Source organism: Capra hircus, chromosome 20, assembly GCF_001704415.2.
Source record: "Capra hircus breed San Clemente chromosome 20, ASM170441v1, whole genome shotgun sequence".
In the NCBI taxonomy this organism is placed as follows: domain Eukaryota; kingdom Metazoa; phylum Chordata; class Mammalia; order Artiodactyla; family Bovidae; genus Capra; species Capra hircus.
The window spans coordinates 37899462-37918750 of record NC_030827.1 but is presented as its reverse complement, the minus strand read 5'-3'; the positions used below and the strand labels follow the sequence as shown (position 1 = coordinate 37918750).

The following is a 19289-nucleotide window of genomic DNA, read 5'->3' as shown; positions in this document are numbered from 1 at the left end:
AATAATCAGGACCCCAGAGGGAAACAGGCGGTTCATACCAGAAATTGGCAAGCTGAACCTCACAAAGCACCAGCTCAACTTGAGGCACAGGAGAAATGGATGCTACTGGAACAATCCCAGCCTGGTCGTCCCTGCTTAAGTTATAATCAATTGTGTACTATGAATGCAAGAATGTTGTAATAAATACAGTATATGAAGTAAAAGGGATCTTCCCTGGTGGCTCAGTTGGTAAAGAATCCACCTGCAATGCAGGAAACCCAGGTTTGATCCCTGGGTGGGGAAGATCCTCTGAGAAGGAAATGGCTACCTATTCCAATAATCTTGCCTGGAGAATCTATCAACAGAGGAGCCTGGCGGGCTACAGTCCGTGGGGTCACAAAGAGTCAGACATGACTAAACATCTGAGTATATTATTATATCAAGTAAAAGGAGATAATACTGGCTCTTTTCAACACAGTTGTGAATTTTTTGAATTATTCTAGACTTTTGTTGGAAATGGAGTTATAAACTGCCTACTCTAAGAAATCTAGCACTTTTTGATTCATTGTGAGCACACACTTGAGAAAAAAGAATAAAACAAAGGAAGCTATTCTTTTTCTCATCAATCACGCTGATAAATGACTCATTTTCAGAATGGGGCATTCTAAAAAGGACATTGGAGAAAAAGATGAGAAAACTCTCTCTCAACCCACTGAAAACAACCATTACCACCAAGAACTTTGTCTAATCCATCCCACTTTCTGAATTCATCTGCTTCTTATGCTGCTAATCTTCAAGAGATCCATTCACTGTAAATTCCAAAGACTTTAGACTCTTTTCCCCACTTGTTAGTGTTGTTGCTGTTGTTCAGTCACTAAGTCATGTTTGACTTTTTGCGACCCCATGGACTGCAGCACGCTAGGCTTTCCTGTCCTTCACTATCTCCCAGAGTTTATTCAAACTCATGTCCATTGAGTTGGTGGTGCTGTCTAACCATCTCATCCTCTGCCGCGCCCTTCTCCTTTTGCCTGGTTCGTATGTTGGTCTAAATCTAGACACAGATCAGTTTTGAAAAACCAAGACATAAAAATAAAGTGTCTGATGTGAGCCAGAACCAAAAAGAACCAGAGGTTGTATCACACAGAGACCTTACTACCCTTCTGGAGGTAGGACCAAGGCACTGAAACACCTCACCCCAACCTCAACACCAAAGCATTCTGCTTAGTTTATAATCCAGTTATATGGGACAGCGGGCTATGGCCAGTGACTTGGTTTCAATTGCATTTTAGAATATGGAGATTTGCAGCAGAAACAATTCAATTGAAGGCAAATTCTCATTTCTTGAAATCATTTACTTCACTAATATCATTATAGGGCTTCCCTGATAAAGGACTCATCTGCAGTGCAGAAGATGCAGGAAACATAAAACCCATCCCTGGGTCGGGAAGATCCCCTGGAGAAGGAAATGGCAAACCACTCCAGAATTCTTGCCTGGACAGAGGAGCTTGGCAGGCTACAGTCCATTGGGTCACAAAGAGTTGGACATGACTGAGCACGCATGCATAATGTATGGAAGTTCACAGATTTTTAAAAACAGAGAACATTCATTAAGTCATTTGATACAGAGCATCTGGCAATGTCACTGTTGATCAAAATACAGTGATGATGGAGGAAGCTGGTTTTATATTTTTGAGAGTTCTGTAACGGATCCCAAAAGACATGGTCATCATGGGCAGTGTGCTTTATCCTGGGGAATGATCAGTGAGTTGAACAGTTTCACGAAGACCTTCTTGTTTTCCAACAGATGTTTTCAACAGCCTACATAGCATACTCCATTAAATTTTACCATTGTTTCACTGTCAAAACATGACTCTTTGAATTATTTCTTTTTCTTTCTTCTTAAAACAGTACCATATGGCATGCCTATGCATATCACTGACTATTTTTTAACCTTTTGCCTTTTGAAATATTTAGCTTTACATGACCTAAAAGTTAAACCTTGCTGATCTCCCATGGTGCTTCTTTTATGCATATGTGTAATGTGAAAATGTATGTTTGCATCACACTTCACCTGTTATAAAACATCTTTAAATGTATTAATCTTTGGTGACTAAGTAAATGACTACTGGTGGCAGAAAGTGTGTTTTAAAAACCTAAACTTTGCCAAAAACCAGACTGAATTAAAATTCTATCTCCTCAACTAACTGTGTGAGCTAAGACAGGTCATTTGACCCTCTGAGCCCAAATTTACTCATCTGTAATTAAATAGGGATAGTAAGACATGACAAAGTGGTAAGGATTAAATGAGGTAATATAGGTAAAATGCTAAGCCCAGTACCTGGCATGTGAGAAATGCTCAGTAAACTGCAGCTCTTACATGATATAATCCTCAAGAGGTAAGTTATTAGATCCTTGGATCATGAGAGAACTAAGGTTTCAGAATTACAAAGTGTATACAAGGTCACACAGCTAGTACTCAGAAATCTTGGACTAAAACACAGGAGTGTGTGTGCGTGCTAAGCCACTTCAGCTGTGTCCGACTCTATGCAACTCTGTGGACCGTAGCCCACCAGGCTCCTCTGTCCATGGCAGGAATCCCGCTCCAGGCAGGAATCCTGGAGTGGGTTGCCATGCCCTCCTCCAGGGAATCTTTTTGACCCAGGGATTGAACTTGAGTCTCTTACGTCTCCTGCATCGGCCGGCAAGTACTTTACTACTAGCATCACCCAGGAAACCCCAAAATACGTGAGAGCCAGCTCCAGAGCTCATGGGTTTTCCTCTAAGGAAGGCTCCCTCTTGGCCTAGTGGAACGTCCACTTCACGGCTTTTCTCTGATGCTGTGATGCCCCTGTGCTGCAGTGGCCCTCCTGCTTCCGTAGTCCACGTGAGACGGGGCGATCTGTCAGCCTAGGCTGCGTGCATCTTCCTGAGCTTCTGTTTAGCCGTCTGTAAACATGCAGGATGCTTCACTTACTCTTACCATTTTCTGTTTGTATTCTGTCTTTTAAAAGGTTTGTTCGAGAATATGGGCAGGCAAATGGCATGGTGAGCCGAGCAGTTTAAAACCTCCAAGTCAATACTTTATTTTCAGACCCTGGCAAAAATGACTCAGAAGAATGCATTACTTTTGGCAAAACATACCCAATTTCTCCACAATTTGAAGGTGTTATTTTATCTATAAATATTACATAGAGAATATAGACTTAGTATGCTTTTGTGATCAGGTTACCTGTCATCTTCAATGACGTGAATATGTTTGTCCGCAGCAAATGTGTGCCCTCTGGATTGACAAAGCCGGGAAGGGCTGTTGGCTCTTCCTCTCCACCCTTCCCTCCTTTTTGCCCGTGGGGTAATAAAGATGCAGAACGTGTCCTGCGATGTTCCTAGTCCACTCAGTGCCATTTGGAAATACATATTGCATTTGACAGCATTTATAAATCACATATTTTCCCCTCAGAATAACTTGCAGTGTGAAAATGCTTCCATATGTTAGAAGTGGGTCTCTCCATTTTACTGAGGGAGGAGGGAATGGAAATATAGTCTGGGTCTCATGCCATGGTGAAGTATTGTACAGGTTTAAAATGATGTCTTTTAATTTTAAGTAATTCTCTAGTGTTCTCTGCACTGCTAAAATTGAATAGGTGATTTTGACACAAAATACCATATTAGTAGTAATTAAATCACTCTTCACAAAGACTATTAATAAGTCAACATGGCTGAAATGCCACTGCATAGATTGAATCCAGATAAACTGAAGCTGTTCCTCTTCAGTACAGAAGCATCCTATTTTTAAATTCCCCCATGGACTCCAAGACTGGATAGAGAGGCTTGACTGCTACTTCTTACAAAAATTCCCAAACTCTCTTCCTTAAACGTGCGTCTCTTTGCCCTGAGTCTTTGAGCTAGCAGGAGAAAAGGCTCATTGTTTTCCCATTTCACAGGAATAAGTGGATCTTATTCCACTGAGAACAAGACCTCGGAGGCCTAACAAGAAGAAAGGAGCAGAGCTGCCACCCAGCCTGCTCACAAACCTGGACTTCTCCAACCCCATTCTCCTCCTGGGAACTGGCAGAAGCACCGCCCCCCACCCCCCCCCCACCCCCCCCCCCCCCCCGCCCCTCCAGGTCAGCATTCACTTTCACCTTCCGCTGGTGAGAACTGAAGTGCCCTGTGAGCCCTCAGGCACAGAAATGGAGCAGGGATACTAGGCTGCCTGCAGGTGTCTCAGTACTCAACGTCTCACTGCGCTGTATCAGAACTAGTTTGAGAGAAGTGAAGGCCAGGTAGCAATTTGTAAACCTTCCCAGAAACGTTTGATCATCGCGCTAAAGAAGATCACAGGAGAAAAACCTCCCACTTTTCAAATGCATATGACTTGCAAAAGTCTTTAAAAAAACACTGAGAACAATCCTTTACATGTATTCATTTTCTTTCCTTCAACCTTTTATGATCATTGAGCTATTATGACAAGTCAAGATAAAAGGATCAGATGAAATATTATAATTATGTGACATCTTTTTTTAAAGCATTTTTATGGTGGAAAAATATACATAGCATAAATTTTACCATCTTAGTCATATTAAATACAGTTCAGTGGCGTTAGGTATTTTCAAAATTTATTATTATCACCACCATACATCTCAAGAAGTTTTTCAGCACCCCAAATTGAGATTCCATATCTGTTAAACACAAAGTCCCCATTCCACTGACCCCACCAGCCCTTGGTAGCCATTGTTCTACTTTCTGATTCTGTGGACCTGACTACACTAGGTACCTCATATAAGTGGAGTCACACAAGCAAGGTAACAAATTTTATCTTGAGCTTCAGCCTTAAAACGTGAGAAATGTTCACAATTATAGAAAGAAGTTTGCTGCATCTATTACGGTCTTTTTTTGGTAAAATTTGTTTTCTCTTTTTCTTTCCTTATCTTTAAGTTTGTTTTCCACAAATCCCTCTAAACCCACTTTGCTTCACCCCACTATCAAAACAATCACTTCTACTAATTAATTTTAGCTTACTCAATTTTCAAAAAGAAAAATAGCACATAATGCCAAAGATTGAGAATAAAGGTCCCTATAACAAAGTTGGTCTTGTGGAACAAACAGAACCTTATAGTCTGTGGCACTGGCATATGTCTTATCCACTCTCGGCTTATAAAAACACACGTGCACAAATTTTTATCTGCAATTTCATCTCTCTGCAGACAACTAAAGTTTAGCCAATTACTCCTTTTTTAGGCAATTATTCTTGGCTAATATATAGAAATACTGACTTTAATCCTGTTATCCTGTGACCTCGTGAACTCATTTATTCTAGTATTTTGGGGGGTAGAGGTAGATTCCCAAGTATTTTTCTACATGGACTATCACTTGTCTGTGAATAAAAAGTGTTTTATCTCTTTCTTTCCAATATGTAAGCCTTTGTTTTCTTTTTAGCTTAGTACACTCTCTAAGACCTTCAGTATGATGCTGAGTTGAAGGGATTACAACGGGTATCTTTGCTTTCTTCTGGTCTTAGCAAGAGGGTGTTCAGCCTTTCTCTCAAAACTATGATGTTAGCTGTTGGTTTTTGTAAAGTTCTTTATTTGGTTGAGGAAGTTCCTTTTCATTCCAAATCCTTTAAAAATTTTTACATGGGTTAATGTTGAATTTTGAGTATGTTTCTTATGCATCTTTTTGGCACAGTGTTGTTTATAATATCCCCTTATTATCCTTCTAATATCTGAAGGACCTATAAGGACACTCCATATCATTTCTAATATGTTTTTGTCTCTTTTTATTGATAAATCTAGTTAGGATTTTATTAGCTATATTAATATTTTCAAAGAAATAACTTTTGGGAAATGGAATATTTCCCCCAACTTTGGTTTTAGAAGTAGAAAAATGAGGTTTTTTTGTTTGCTTATTTTTACTTACCTTTTTTATAAGTCTAACTTCAGAAATGTAATTAGGGATGGCTTTGAAAAGTCACAGTTTTTTTAAAAAATTGTGGTAAAATACACATACCATAAAATGTATCATCTTAACTGGTTTTAAGTACACAGTACAGTAGTTTTAACTTTTTTCACATTGTTGTATAATCAACCTCCATAATTCTTTCACCTTGAAAAGCTGAGACTGTCCTTAATAATGATCATTTCAGTGCAGTTCAGTGACTTCCCACTAACCCGTCCTCCTGCCACTGCCCAAGCCTCTGGCAATTCCTGTTCTACTTTATGTCTTTATGAATTTAAACAACTCTACAAATCTCATATTAGTGGAATCATACAGTATTTGTCTTTTTGTGACTAGCTTATTTCATTTAGCATAATATCCTCAAGAATCATCTGTGTTGTAGCAAGTATCAGAATTTGCTTCCTTTTCAGTCTAATAGTCCACAACATTATATAATAATCCACAATAATAATAATCCACAATAACAATAATAATCCACAATAATCCAACAACACAAGAGAAGACTGTACACATGGACATCACCAGATAGCCAACACCACAATCAGATTGATTATATTCTTTGCAGCCAAAAATGGAGAAGCTCTATACAGTCAGCAAAAACAAGACCGGGAGATGACTGTGGCTCAGATCATGAGCTCCTTATTGCCAAATTCAGACTTAAATTGAAGAAAGTAGGGAAAACCACTAGACCACTCAGGTATGGCCTAAATCAAATCCCTTATGATTGTACAGTGGAAATGACAAACAGATTCAAGGGATTAGATCTGACAAACAGAATGCCTGAAGAACTATGAACAGAGGTTCATGACATTGTACAGGAGGCAGTGATTAAGACCATCCCCCAAAAAAAGAAATGCAAAAAGGCAAAATGGTTTTCTGAGGAGGCCTTACAAATAGCTGAGAAAAGAAGAGAAGTGAAAGGCAAAGGAGAAAAGGAAAGATATGCCCATTTGAATGCAGAGTTCCAAAAAATAGCAAGGAGAGATAAGAAAGCCTTCCTCAGTGATCAGTGCAAGGAAAACAATAGAATGGGAAAGACTAGAAATCTCTTCAAGAAAATTAGAGATACCAAGGGAACATTTCATGCAAAGATGGGCACAATAAAGGACAGAAACAATATGGACCAAACAGAAGCAGAAGATATTAGGAAGAGGTGGCAACAATACACAGAAGAATGATAGAAAAAAGATCTTCATGACCCAGATAATCATGATGTTATGATCACTGGACTAGAGCCAGACATCCTGGAATGTGGAGTCAAATGGGCTTTAGGAAGCCTCACTATGAACAAAGCTAGGGGAGGTGATGGAATTCCAGCTGAGCTATTTCAAATCCTAAAAGATGATGCTGTGAAAGTGCTGCACTCAATATGCCAAAAAATTTGGAAAACTCAGCAGTGGCCACAGGACTGGAAAAGGTCAGTTTTCATTCCAATCCCAAAGAAAGGCAATGCCAAAGAATGCTCAAACTACCGCACAATTGCACTCATCTCACACACTAGCAAAGAAATGCTCAAAATTCTCCAAGCCAGGCTTCTACAGTATGTGAACCATGAACTTCCAGATGTTCAAGCTGGTTTTACAAAAGGCAGAGGAACCAGAGATCAAATTGCCAACATCTGCTGGATCATGGGAAAAGCAAGAGAGTTCCAGAAAAACATCTACTTCTGCTTTATTGACTATACCAAAACCTTTGACTGTGTGGATCACAATAAGCTGTGGAAAATTCTTCAAGAGATGGGAATACCAGACCACCTGACCTGCTTCCTGAGAAATCTGTATGCAGGTCAAGAAGCAACAGTTAGAACTGGACATAGAACAACAGACTGGTTCCAAATCAGAAAAGGAGTATGCCAAGGCTGTATATTGTCACCCTGCTTATTTAACTTATATAGAGTACATCATGTGAAATGCTGGACTGGAAGAAGCACAAGCTGGAATCAAGATTGCCAGGGGAAATATCAATAACCTCAGATACACAGATGACACCATCCTTATGGCAGAAAGCGAAGAAGAACTAAAGAGCCTCTTGATGAAAGTGAAAGAGGAGAGTGAAAAAGGTGGCTTGAAACTCAACATTCAGAAAACTAAGATCATGGTAACCAATCCCATCACTTCATGGCAAATAGATAGGGAAACAGCGGAAATAGTGGCTGACTGTTTTTTTGGACTCCAAAACCACTGCAGATGGTGACTGCAGCCATGAAATTAAAAGATGCTTCCTCCTTGGAAGAAAAGCTATGGCCAACCTGGACAACATATTAAAAAAACAGAGATATTACTTTGCCAACAAAGGTCCATCTAGTCAAAGCTATGGTTTTTTCAGTAGTCACGTATGGATGTGAGTTGGACCATAAAGAAAGTTAAGCACCAAATCTTGATGGTTTTGAATTTGGTGTTGGAGAAGACTCTTGAGAGTCCCTTGGACTGCAAGGAGATCCAACCAGTCCATCCTAAAGGAAATCAGTCATGAATATTCATAGGAAGGACTGATGCTGAAGCTGAAACCCCAATACTTTGGCCACCTGATGTGAAGAACTGACTCATTGGGAAAGACCCTGATGCTGGGAAAGATTGAAGGTGGGAGGAGAAGGGGATGACAGAGGATGAGATGGTTGGATGCTATCACTGTCTGGATGGACATGAATTTGAGTAAGCTCCAGGAGTCAGTGATGGACAGGAAAGCCTGGCATGCTACAGTCCATGGGGTTGCAAAGAGTTGGATATGATTGAGGAACTGAACTGAACTGAATAATTCACTGTATGTATTTTGTTTATCTGTTCATGTGCTGATGAACACATGGGCTGCCTATACCTTTTGGCTATTGTGTGAGCAAGTATCTGTTTGAGTCCCTGCTTTCCCATCTTTGACATATATACCCAGAAGTAGAATTTCTGATTCATAGGGTAATTCTATTTTAAAATTTCAAGGACCTACCATACTATTTTCCACAGCAGATGAATGATTTTACTTTCCCACCAACAGAGCATAAGGGTTCTAATTTCTCCACTCTTAACCACACTATTGTTTTCTGTTTTTTCTTTTTTTTTTTAATAATAGCCATCTTAATGTGTATTAGGTGGGAAAAAATGAAGTTTAAGTCACTACATTTATTTTCTAAATCCTCACATATGTGCCATCTATTAGAAAGGCTTATTATGGAAAAGATTTCTGTCCTGGGTGTGAGTTTGAACCTGATAAATGAACAGAATATGAGTTTTCCCCTTCCTGATAATTTTTAAATGGTCTATATTTGTTTCTATTAATACCAGCCTGTGACTTTAAAGGCTTTGCAGATAGAACAAAATTGTCTCTTTGACATTCCTTTTTGGTGAAAGAAAAATAGAAATGTATGTAGGTCTTCTGGAGACTGAGTTTAATAATGATCAATAATGTAATCAACCATGCCCACATTATGAAATCCTATATAAAAACTCGAGACACCAAGCTCAGTGGAGCTTCCTGGTCGTTGAACTTACCGATGTCCTGGGAGAGTGGTCACCCATTCCTGTGCCCTGTATTTTGAACTGTGATGTTGGAGATGACTCTTGAGAGTCTGGACTCTTGGGAGTCCAGAGTCCAGTGCTCTGGACTTTCCTAATCTTGCCCTATATATCTCTTCATTTGGCCATTTATTTGTATCCTTTATAATAACATGGCAATCATGAGTGTGGTGCTCCCCTGAGTTCTGAGAATTGTTCTAGCAAACTTTAAAACCTGAGAGGGTTGTGAGAAACCTTGACTGTGTAGTGGGCCAGGCAGAAATGTAAGTATCTTGGAGACACCTGAAAGTTGTAGCCAGTATTTGAAAGGGGGCAGTCTTGTGAGACTGAGCCCGTAACTCTTGATATTTTTGCTAACTCTGAGTAGTGTTAGAATTGAACTAAATTGTAGGACACCCTGCTGGTGTCAAAAAATTGATATCAGAACATACAAAGAAAATCAGGAGGTATCCCAATACCTCTTGGATCTGCAGAGGTTTTCTAATATGGACCAATGAAAAAAATTAAATATTGTAACACGAGGAATTGTGGATTTTATAAGACAGCTACCTAGAGCAAATAGTACATTGAATGTAGCTTTTAATAACCAGGTGACCTTGGAGAAATCACTTGACTTTAAAGATTCTCAGTTTCCACATCTTTAAAAATGAGGATAATGATGTTTTCTTGTAACAGTTAATTTTGTGTCTACTTGGCTGCACCACAATGCCAGATAGTTGGTCGGACGTTATTCGCAATGTTTCTGTGAGAGTGTTTTGAATGAGACTTACTTTTAAACTGGTGAACTTTGAGTAAAGCAGATTGCCCTCCATGATTTTGGTGGGCCTCATCCAATCAGCTGAAAGCCTGACTAAAACAAAAGATTGACCTCTCCTGGGGAAGAGGGAATTCTGCCAGCAGACAACCTTTGGACTTCACCTGAAACGTTGGTTGGATCCTCACATTGGTCTCCAACCTGCTGACCCACACAACAAACTTTTGACTTGCCAGCCTCCATAATCGCGTGAGTCAGTCCCTTAAAAATAACCTCTCTCCCTCTCTCTATATCTGTTGCTCACTCATGTCCAGTTCTTTGCGACCCCATGGACTATACAGTCCATAGAATTCTCCAGGCCAAAATACTGGAGTGGGTAGCCTTTCCCTTCTCCAGGGTATCTTCCCAACCCAGGGATCAAACTCAGGTCTTCCGCAACGCAGGCCGATTCTTCACCAAGGAAGCCCATCTGTATCTACATCTATACACAAATTTATTGATGGGGCTTCCCTGATGGCTCAGTTAGTAAAGAACCTGCCTGCCGTGCCAGAGACCCTGCAATGCAGCAATCCTTGGGTCAGGAAGATCCCCTGGAGAAGGAAAGGCTACCCACCCCAGTATTCTGGTCTGGAGAATTCCACTGACAGATGAGCACTGTGGGCTACAGTCTACGATGTCTCAGAGCTGGACACAACTGAGCAGCTAACACACACACACACAAATATACAAATATACACACACATATATACACATAGGGGCTTCCCCAGTGGCTGAGACAGTAAAGAATCTGCCTGCAATGTGGGAGACCTGGGTTCGATCCCTGGGTTGGGAAGATCCTCTGGAAGAGGGCAGCAACCCAGTCCAGTATTCTTGCCTGGAAAATCCCCATGGACAGAGGAGCTTGGCAGGCTATAGTCCATGGAGTCGCAAAGAGTTGGACATGACTAAGCGACTAAGCCCAGCACAGCATGTACACGTAGAATATGTATATATGTGCATGCTTTGAGGTTAGCAAAGTAGTTTCACAGACATTATCTTATTTAATTCTCATAATAATCAGGTGAGGTAGTGTATTAGTCAAGGTTCTTCAGAGAAACAGTACAATAAGATGTATATGTACATGTGTACACACACATAGGCATGCATGCCTGCATGCCTGCATGAACAGACACATTATATACATGTATACACATATGTTTATATATATACATGTGTGTATAATTAAATAATGTCTGTGATGCTACTCTGTGAACTTCAAAGCATTGTAAAACTTATTCCCTCTAGGACATGTAATGTGTACTGAACGTTGTTGCTGCTGCTGCTGCTAAGTCGCGTCAGTCGTGTCCGACTCTGTGCAACCCCATAGACAGAAGCCCACGAGGCTCCTCTATCCCTGGGATTCTCCAGGCAAGAACACTGGAGTGGGTTGCCATTTCCTCCTCCAAACCGAACGTTGTGTTGAGTCTTTTTTTTTTTTTTTTTACTTTTAAAACATTTTAGTTTTTAGAGTAGTTTTAAGTTTACAATAAATGAGAAGGTCCAGAAATTACCCATATATCTCCAGCTTCACATATATATGACCTCTTATCAACATCACACATCAGATTGGTAAATTTTTTACCAGGGACAAACCTACATTGGAACGTCATAATCACAAAAAGTCCATAGTTTACCTTAGGATTCTCTCCTTATGTTGTGCATTCTGTGTGTTTGGAGAAATGTATAATGATACATATCCAACATTATGAAATCATACAAAGGATTTTCATTGTCCTGAAAGTCTTCTGTGCTCCACCTACTCATCTCCCCAACTGCCCACCAACTCCTGCCAGTCCTAATTTTTTTTCATTCTCTCTGTGCATGCGTGCTTAGTTGCTTCAGTCATGTCTGACTCTCTGCGACCCTATGGATTATGGCCTGCCAGGCTCCTCTGTCCATGGGATTCTCCAGGCAAGAATACTGGAGTGGGTTGCCATTTTCTTCTCCTCTGTCCATGGGATTCTTTTTTTTAATTTTATTTTTACTTTATTTTACTTTACAATACTGTATTAGTTTTGCCATACATTGACAAGAATCCACCACGGGTTTTTTATATACATTTAAATTAATGTCTACAAATGTGGTCTCAGATGGACGTTACAGAGAGATGGATCTGAACTATCACAGAAGAAGCGACAGCAGAAAGAGTAGTTTTCTGGACTTCCATTCTGGACTAGTGTAGCCCCTGTTTCCATACAGTGGAAATAAAGTCTATGTGGACAGGAAAGCACGTGGCTTAGGTAGCTTAGTTCAGCATGCTTACCCAGCATCTGGCACAGCATTTTGCATAGTCATTGTCCAGATAACTGCTGAAGAATAGGTGGCTTTATTTATGTGATCACCAAAAAAAGCATATTTTGTGAGTGACTAGGTGGAAAGCGTTAGATACCTCAGACTTAACATAAAGAACTATAGCCTCTAGCATGGAGGATTGGAAAGTGCATATGTGTTGAATCCGCTCATGCTGCAGAAGAGTTAGAGGTCCATTAATCCTAATCTGTATGCTGGAATCTTACTCTGGCTGGGATAGGCCCAAGCCACTCACTCAGAATACCTCAGCGAATAAATCCACAGCCAGCCCTCACTCTGAAACAAATGGCTTTGCTTCCTTGGGACTTTGCTGAACTTTGCTTGAGAACAAGGTACAAATATAGCTTGATGGAAAAGTCAGAACCATTACACTGAATAAATGCTTATAAACTCCAGAACTATAACTGGAAGGCAAACTCTGCCCAGTGTCATTTGTCAACTCAGATCTCTAGATGACATTTCTTGTAGCAGTCAATGGCCAGTCTGAATTGAGCTAGCATGCTTCACAACTTTATGGATTGTGGTTTATGTGGGCAGATATTTTGAGACTCAGTTGTGGAAGAATATGGTTGCTTTCAAAATATTCTAGGCAAAAGCTTTGGTCTGAGAAATGAGACCAGACTTCTAATCTTGTTGATATTTTGGGAAGTATGTCATCACAGTGATATTTCCAGGCTGCTCTGGATATGGCCAGTAAGGGAAAGACCATCAAGACAGTCTGCCTTAAATTAAGACAACAGTGGGATACAATTTTCCACTTACAAAATTGGAAAAAACAACTTGAAAATAATACCCAGTATTACTGAGACTGTATCTCTACACTGCTGAATAGAAGGCCATTTATCCCCCTCCAAAAAATATCTTTAAAAACATGCATATCATTTGACTCCAAAATTCCACTTCTGAGAGTGTTTTCCAAGAGAATAATCTCATCTTAGCAACAATTTACCCATTGGTGTATGTTAAACAAGTGTTTCTTGTACTAGTGAAAAATTAGAAATCACTGAACTATCCAGAAGTAGTGAATTACCTGAAAGAATTTAACTGTACTCATGTGAAGGAATAGTATGCAACTGTTAAAAATAAGGTTGTAAAAGAATATATAATGACATGAGAATTTGTTCATACTCAATTGCTGAGTTAAAAAATAGTTTGCAAACTCTATGTACAAAATAAGTCTATATTTGCTTTTTAAAATTAAGTAAAAGAATAATCTATACACGTGCATAGAAGAGAGGCTAGAAGACATACATTAAAATGTTAATAGCATCTGTTTAGGTGGTAATTTTTGTAGGTGGTTTTTACCATCTCCTTTATGCTCCCCCTAGCAAGATTTCTGTAGTAAATATTACATCAACAATTGTGAGAGGTGGAAGGTAGCTTTCACCAATTCAAACAAGACGAATAGCAAACAAAAAACCTAAAATGAATTAGAATTGTCCATTAATAGAGGAGCAAGTACATTTTATAGTGCTATGATTAAACCCTGGCACATCCTAAGACTTTACATTCTAAGGGAGTTAGTTCAAAATGATTGATATGAGTCATGATGGTTCATAAGGGTCTTAAAAGTTTTTGCTATTTTCACTTAATATGAAGTATTTTCTACCCACACTGTGCTAAGCCTTGGACAGCATGAAGTCCAGGGACTGAAGCAGGGAGGAAGCGTAACACATTCACATGAATGCCAGGACACAGATGCCACCTTACAGATGGGAAGTTTCAGCCCTTCAGACAACACACTCCATGCTACTGAAATCTGAAACTGTGTCTGTAGAAAAAGAGCAAGCTTGTAGCCAGATCCGTATTGAGGGTATTGAGAAGTAAGAAATATCTGGGGTAAATCCTTAACATCTGGATGGTGATGTCACCCATGACACCCAGCCTTTTCTACAACTGTCCTTGGTGTCCCTGATAGAATGGACTGAGGGATCATCCTGTCTATTCATGCCAACCATCTGCTGCTAATTGATGCAGCTGGCTGAGCAGTAGATCTGAAGTTTTAAGACTGATGGTGAAAATGGCTGCAAGGTAGATACTCCACTCTGAATGAGTGCCCATTTTGTGAAATGTGACACTTTCCCCTGTCTGTCTCCATTTGTTCCAGAGCCATAAGAGGGAAAGACCCAAGAACGTATTTATTTCGCCCATAAATTAATGAGCCAGAGATTTAGACAAGATTGGGCTCTAAATCCAAAAAGGTACCATTAGTGGTCAGACAAGGGAAAATATCCAGACTAACTTTAAGCCATTCTTAGCAGATTCCCCCTGTAGCTGATTCAGCCTTGCCTAGATAGGTGTTTTGAATTACACAAAATCCAGAATACTCTAGAAAAATGACAGTGGCTAGAAATGTAACCACATAAGTTTCAGAATGACAACTCCAAGGACTAGGGATTTGCTATGGTCTTCTGTAGCCCTTTAAAAACCAACAGTGAATTCAAGTAAACTCACCCTTAGGCATCACTGTTATGTCTATTCTCAGAGTTTAAAAATGAAAGATTGCAAAACATTTCACAACAGAGATTCACAACAGGTATTTCCCCAGCCCACCATCCTTCCAAGAATGCAAATGGACAGGAGGTCACAAAGCACATCACCCATTTAGCTTGACGGACTCACCTTGATGTTGCTGTTCCTCAGGAAGCTTCAGTCTACAGGTGTGCAAACTGTTGAATAGGTGGCTACTGCCTTTTCTTTGTATGGTAGACATGATACTGGCAGTATGGCTGCGGCTCCAGGATAGCAGGGTATCCCTTCCCTCAGCCTGTCACCTAGAAGGGTGTTCACACGTTACCCAGAACTACAGAGGTACAAGCAGGTCCTGTCCTTGCCTGGAAAAACATTTACTTCTCTAATACATTTCCAAGTGCTTCCTAGTCACGACTCTTGAAATAAATATTTACCAACTTGTAGCTTCTCCTACACATGAAGATTAAAAGCACAATTAATTCTTCTTTTATTTCAAAGCACATTGAAACTTCCCCTCTTACAGTATAAAATCCTGCAAAGTAACCCTTTTTCTAACAGATTATAGTTTTGCGATTATTGACTCCTTCTGCTGATGTGAATCTAATGTCCTGAGTATTTAGAGATGACTGCAGAGTAACACATACACAAAGGAAAGAAAAAGTGCTACTGAGTTAAATCAAGTGATTTCTAAGCCTGGTCTGAGTTACCCTCCGTAACAGCTGAAAGTGAACAGTTCTTAAGGGAGGCTGGAAGAAGGAGGAGCCGAGTGGGCTAGGCTGATTAGCATAAAGAGGCAGGCGAAAAATGGCATTAGAGTTGCTTTGAGTGATAGTGACCAAAGCAGGATTCTAAAAAGATATCCTGTATTGCAGTAATCACATATCTGACTTCTGCTGCTTTGTTTGTAATTAAAAGGAAAGCTCAAAGCAGGAGTTTTTTACCGCATGGCTATTCACTTGTGTACGTGAAATCTAAGGGAACTGCTAATGAGCTCATGGAAATGTACTGCTAGAACTTTTAACTTCTGTAAACACCTCCGAGTCTTCAGAAGGGGGCAGCTTTAGAGCCGCCTGCTGCCAAAGCAATTATTTGGAATTCGGGAAGAAAAATAAACACAGAAAACATTATCTTTCCACAGATCTATCTCTGTTTCCCCTTAGATACTATTTTCAGGTCATAAGACAAAGCTATTTCCAGTGCTTTTTTGTGCTGAAATAGCACACTTTACTGAAATGCTGAAAATCATTTATATTATAGCATATAGTAGCATATTTCATTACAGCTTGAAAACAAATCCTGAACACCCTTCATGGAACTTGGGAACTGCTACCCCTAAAGTTTTAATGAATGCTGGTAGATCCTACCCTTCAAGACTCACAGGTCTTATATATTCAGAAATGAGGTTGTGGGCCAGGACAAAGGGAAAGGCAGAGATGTTTAGCCAGAGTCTGGAACCTGCATCTTCCAGGGCACATTTGGAAACTGGTACTAACAGCTAGGGTATCTAGTTGACACCGTAACTGGAAGTTTACCTCGTAGTCAGGTCTTGGTGGGAATCCTCATTTTACTTTGAGGTACCTAAGAGCTCCCCAAGAGTACTCTGAGCTATGAAAGCTCTTATGGAATGCATGATTGCTCTTTCATAATTCTTATGATTTTTATCAAACTGCTTTTACTCTATACATATATAATTTCAACATATAATTCATCTATTGCAGTTTTTTAAGTAACTCAGAGTGTAACAGCTTATAGAAGTATTTAGCTACACTGAAAGAAAGGATTCCTGTTACTAGAGAACTATAGTTTCTGCTTTAAATGGCTGGTATTTATTTCCTGTTTCACAATGGTCATGGTAGGGGATTGAGGTATTATTTTGCTGAGTTACATAAAGCTCTTGATATTCTATCAGATTGTGAGTCTCACTAAACATATTATTATATAAGTAAATCAAATACCCCACAAAACTACAAGCAAGCCCTTGGGAGAAATTGATATTTTTAAAACTGTTTCATAATGAGAAATATTTTATCTACTTATCTATCTGAATAAGGAAAAAGAATATAGCATAATAAGTCCTATGCACTCATTGGTTAGAATTAGTCATTAGTAGCTTATGCATCGGAGAAGGCAATGGCACCCCACTCCAGTACTCTTGTCTAGAAAATCCAAAGGACGGAGGAGCCTGGTGGGCTGCAGTCCACAGGGTCCCAAAGAGTCGGACATGACTGACTTCACTTTCACTTTTCACTTTCATGCATTGAAGGAAATGGCAACCCACTCCAGTGTTTTTGCCTGGAGAATCCCAGGGACGGGGGAGCCTGGTGGGCTGCCGTCTATGGGGTCGCACAGAGTCGGCCACGACTGAAGCGACTTAGCAGCAGCAGCAGCAGCAGCTTATACAAAATCTTGTTGCAAATCTGTGTTTCATCACAACCCCTTTCCGCCTCACTCCACCACTTGAAGCATCCCAGACATCACTGCATTCATATATATTTCAACATGTCTTCCTAAAATGCTAGGACTTTGAAAAATGGAACCATGATAAAAGTGTCACCCCTTTAATAATTAAGTATGATTCCTTCAGTTCGGTTCAGTTCAGTCACTTAGTCGTGTCCAACTCTTTGCGACCCCATGAATTGCAGCACACCAGGCTCCCCTGTCTATCACCAACTCCCGGAGTACATTCAGACTTACGTCCATTGAGTCAGTGATGCCATCCAGGCATCTCATCCTCTGTCGCCCCCTTCTTCTCCTGCCCTCAATCCCTCCCAGCATCAGAATCTTTTCCAATGAGTCAACTCTTCGCATGAGGTGGCCAGAGTACTGGAGTTTCAGCTTTAGCATCATTCCTTCCAAAGAACGTCTAGGGCTGATCTCCTTTAGAATGGACTGGTTGGATCTCCTAGCAGTCCAAGGTACTCTCAAGAGTCTTCTCCAACACCACAGTTCAAAAGCATCAATTCTTCGGTGCTCAGCTTTCTTCACAGTCCAACTCTCACGTCCATACATGACCACTGGAAAAACCATAGCCTTGACTAGACAGACCTTTGTTGCCAAAGTAATGTCTCTGCTTTTCAATATGCTATCTAGGTTGGTCATAACTTTCCTCCCAAGGAGTAAGCATCTTTTAATTTCATGGCTTCAGTCACCATCTGCAGTGATTTTGGAGCCCCCCAAAATAAAGTCTGACACTGTTTCCACTGTTTCCCCATCTATTTCCCATGAAGTGATGGGACCAGATGCCATAATCTTCGTTTTCTGAATGTTGAGCTTTAAGCCAACTTTTTCACTCTCCACTTTCACTTTCATCAAGAGGCTTTTTAGTTCCTCTTCACTTTCTGCCATAAGGGTGGTGTCATCTGCATATCTGAAGTTATTGAGATTCCTTAGTGTAATTAAATATCCAGGTATTATTTTGTTCAAACTGGGACCCAAAAGTCCACACATTGTATTTGGTTGCTATGTCTCTTAAATGTTTTTCATTCTGTAGGTTTCTCACTGGGAAATGTTGCTTAGAGACTAGGATTTACATTTATCCTAATGTAAGGTCTAGAGTTTCAACGAAGTCCCCTTGATGCCTCCATCATTCTTACTCATGAATGGATGTAAAGCTGGAAAAAAGACAAGAAAAGGAATGCTCAGCTGACCATAAAGGATATCAGCCAGCTTTCTAGCCCTAGAGCTTGTACTGTGTAACCTTGAACCTGGTTTCTCTGTGTCCAACTGTTGTGCATCATTGAGTGAGTCCTGGGCAGTGGCCCTGCGATTGAGTCAAGAGCATGCTCTTACACTCCGTGTTTAGTTACACTTCTGCTCTCAGAGGACTGTGTTTTGACTCTCCAGTTTCCATTGGAAATTAGCCACTGTAGCTGAAAGGAGCATGTCATAGGAGTACATGAAATAACACCAGCTGTATCAGCCATATGCCCAGACACACCACAAAGTTATTAATTCATAATGGGCATGTTGTACTTTGCTTTTTGCTTATAAAAAAAGCAAGAAGTCAGAATGCAAAAGGTGAAGTCTGGTTGGGCCAAGAAACAGGTGAATAATATTTGGCATTTTTGCGTGCAGATTGTTTAAAAATGAATTAGAATCCTCTGAAAGCCAAGCTTCTTCATTTATCAGCTCTCTCTGATGCCACAATGGTGCCACCAGCTTTCTTGGTTTAGGTTCTTCTCTCTCATATCCTTTCTGCCTATCCTGTGGCTTTGTACTCCCAGAAGAATAGAGTAGAATGGCATGTCACACTTAGACAGTTGATCTTGTCAGTCTTA

General features: G+C 40.1%; 1 protein-coding gene across 1 annotated transcript in view; it reads right to left on the bottom strand.

The window, feature by feature from the left end:
* Positions 1–15709, bottom strand: part of RANBP3L (RAN binding protein 3 like) — a 52206-nt gene extending 36497 nt beyond the window's left edge. Inside the window, exon 1 of the mRNA XM_018065805.1 lies at positions 15163–15709. Coding sequence (XP_017921294.1) covers positions 15163–15253 — 91 coding nt within the window. The 5' untranslated portion in view covers positions 15254–15709. The remainder of the gene's footprint in view (positions 1–15162) is intronic.